Consider the following 2,426-nt stretch of genomic DNA (forward strand, 5'->3'; position numbering starts at 1 on the left):
ATTTAACCACCTTAAGCTTAGAGTATAGCTCCCACATTTAAACCCAAAACCAAACAACCAAAACTGTTTAATAATGCCCAAAAAATTGTTTATAGAAATAGTATAAAGAAAACTCTTTGAAAAATCGCAACGGAAAAATATCACGGATCAAAATATAGATGATCAAAGAGTGAAGGTGTGAAAAAACTCCGAGGCTGTTGAACCTTAACATCTATAGTCGAAAAAATAACTCTGCGCAACAGTAAACAATTGAACGCCGAGGATTTGTGACAAGTTTTTAGATAAGACGGGTTATAGAAAAAGTTTAACGGCTAAACCATGTAGGGTTAGAATAATATTTTTTTTTACTCTGATTTGAGTATTTAGCAAAAACGATAGACAAGGAAGAGCCATCTAGATCCTTTGTTTATTATGTCTCCGTATCACTTCAATAAAATAAAATAATTTTTTAAAAAAATTATCACTTTTTAACACATTTATGAATAAAACACATAATTTTAAATAATACAAATAAGTGGTAACGTCTTATACTCCAACACGAAATAAGAACAAACAGACGGTCTGGATTCAAGTAAGACAGAAATAACATAATCCACCGATGTCTCGAGTCTCTCAAGAAATACAAGACAGAAGGAAAACGCCACAGACACATTTATTTTTCAGATTCCTTGTAAATTGTAATAAGGTGTGATACGAAATTAAATCCTTGGTCTAATGCTATAATTGACATATTTAAGAAACTCCCCGTCAGCTTCGAGCTTGTCCATAATTTCCGGTTTCAAGCAGACGTAGGCCTCAATTCCGTCCCCGCGCTTGTCGGAGTCAAAGAGCATGACGTCGTTGTCGTAAGTCAACGCCGCCGAGCTGACCCAAGAGGGCTCGCCCCACCCGAAATCGGTGTCGTAGAAAGGAAACCGACACACGCTGTTGAAGCTGTACTCGAGAAACTCGCCGCCCTCCGAATTTACCCTCGCGATTTCTTCCGCCACGCGCTTCAAATTCCGGTCCTCGCCGGACTCCCTAATCTCCTCCACAAACTCCTTGTCCACGCTCCTTATCTCTCGCCTAATCCTCTCCGCGATTTCCCCGCCGTCGGCGATGATGACGTCATCGCTGCCGCGGAGGAACGTGGTCGCGTCGCGGCATAGGTTTCCGAAGGAGTTCTCCGGGAGCGGCGGGTCGAGCTTCGGCCGGATATTCACCGGGTGGGCCACCATGACAACTCTCTCTCTCCCGTCGGCTCGGATCTCGAGTGAGAGAAGGCGGGAGAGTAGGAAAACGGACAATGCCTCGACCCGCGAAGCCCAACCGCCGTACTTTGCCCTAATGGCCTCGATCGCCGGCGAGGCGAACGAGAACATCTTCGACGTGACCGTGCTTTTGCCGATGGATAAGATCGGGTCGAGTACGGGCTCGTCCCGGGGAGGGAAAAGCTCTGCCGAGACGAACTGGGGCTTTTGGACGGCGGCGATGGTGTCGCCGCGGGAAAGAGCGGCCCAGGATTTGACGAAGGCGATGAGAGAGAGACCGTCGCCGAGCTGGTGAGAGACGCAGATTCCGACCGCCACGCCTCCGCCGGAGGAGAACGTGTTGAGCCGGATTCCGACGGGGAACTCGTTCGGCTTGTCGACCTCGAAGGGAAGGAGCTTCGAGAGCTCGCTAGGGTTAGGGTTTCTCGTCACCTCGGAGAGCTTGTTGGGGCTCGAGAGTCGGGCCTCGGAGAAGGAGATTCCCTCGTCGTTGCACTCGACGAACCGGTCGTCTCTCACGCGGCCGGCGAGCGGGTAATACAAGGCTAGGGCCTCGGGGAGAGACCTCTTCATTCGGCTCGACATCTCGCCGATCATCTCGGCCTCATTCAGCTCGTAGAAAAAGATTAGCGGATTGTATATTTTGGGAGATATTTGATCGAGATAAGAGAGTGTGTAGTGACGAAGATGGTCGGGGGTTTGAGACGACGGTTTGATGATCTCTTCGGAGGAAACTTCCACCTCAATCTTCATTTCAATCAAAACTATATTTGAATATGTAACTTGGAGTTGTATATATGTTTACTGATTGGCTATATTAGGTTCTTTTATGTAGACTGAGAATTGGATCTCATTTGAAGAAGAATGATAAGTTTGATTGGCAATGGGCGCGCATATAATAAACAAATGATGCTTTAATTCATAAAGCTTTCACTGATATAGTTTTACTAATTTAAAATGGGTGCGCGAATATGGCTTTCACGTGGTATATATTTAATGGTCTTAGGTGCCTTATTTTTGTAAATGTGTGTGGATTGTTTGTGTCTTCAATGTCTTGTATGGGACTATGGGTATCAGTGTGCTACAGTCTTACTACTTTTTAATTAGTTTATGTTAGAATATGGGTTTCCTGTGGTATTTATTTTGTGATCTATGCTAGATGACTTTTGTTAGGTG

At 45.6% G+C, this 2,426-nt stretch overlaps 1 protein-coding gene across 1 annotated transcript; it reads right to left on the reverse strand.

The window, feature by feature from the left end:
• Positions 1-520: 520 nt before the first annotated feature.
• LOC149398089 (akuammiline synthase 2-like) lies at positions 521-2,003 on the reverse strand. The gene has a single exon (XM_089615898.1). The coding sequence runs from the start codon at positions 2,001-2,003 to the stop codon at positions 699-701; it is 1,305 nt and encodes a 434-aa protein (XP_089472024.1). The 3' UTR covers positions 521-698.
• Between the last annotated feature and the right edge of the window lie 423 nt (positions 2,004-2,426).

The sequence above is a fragment of the Urtica dioica genome, chromosome 5, assembly GCF_054948205.1.
Source record: "Urtica dioica subsp. dioica isolate 48M chromosome 5, U.dioica_male_clone48M_v1_H2, whole genome shotgun sequence".
Lineage (NCBI taxonomy): Eukaryota > Viridiplantae > Streptophyta > Magnoliopsida > Rosales > Urticaceae > Urtica > Urtica dioica.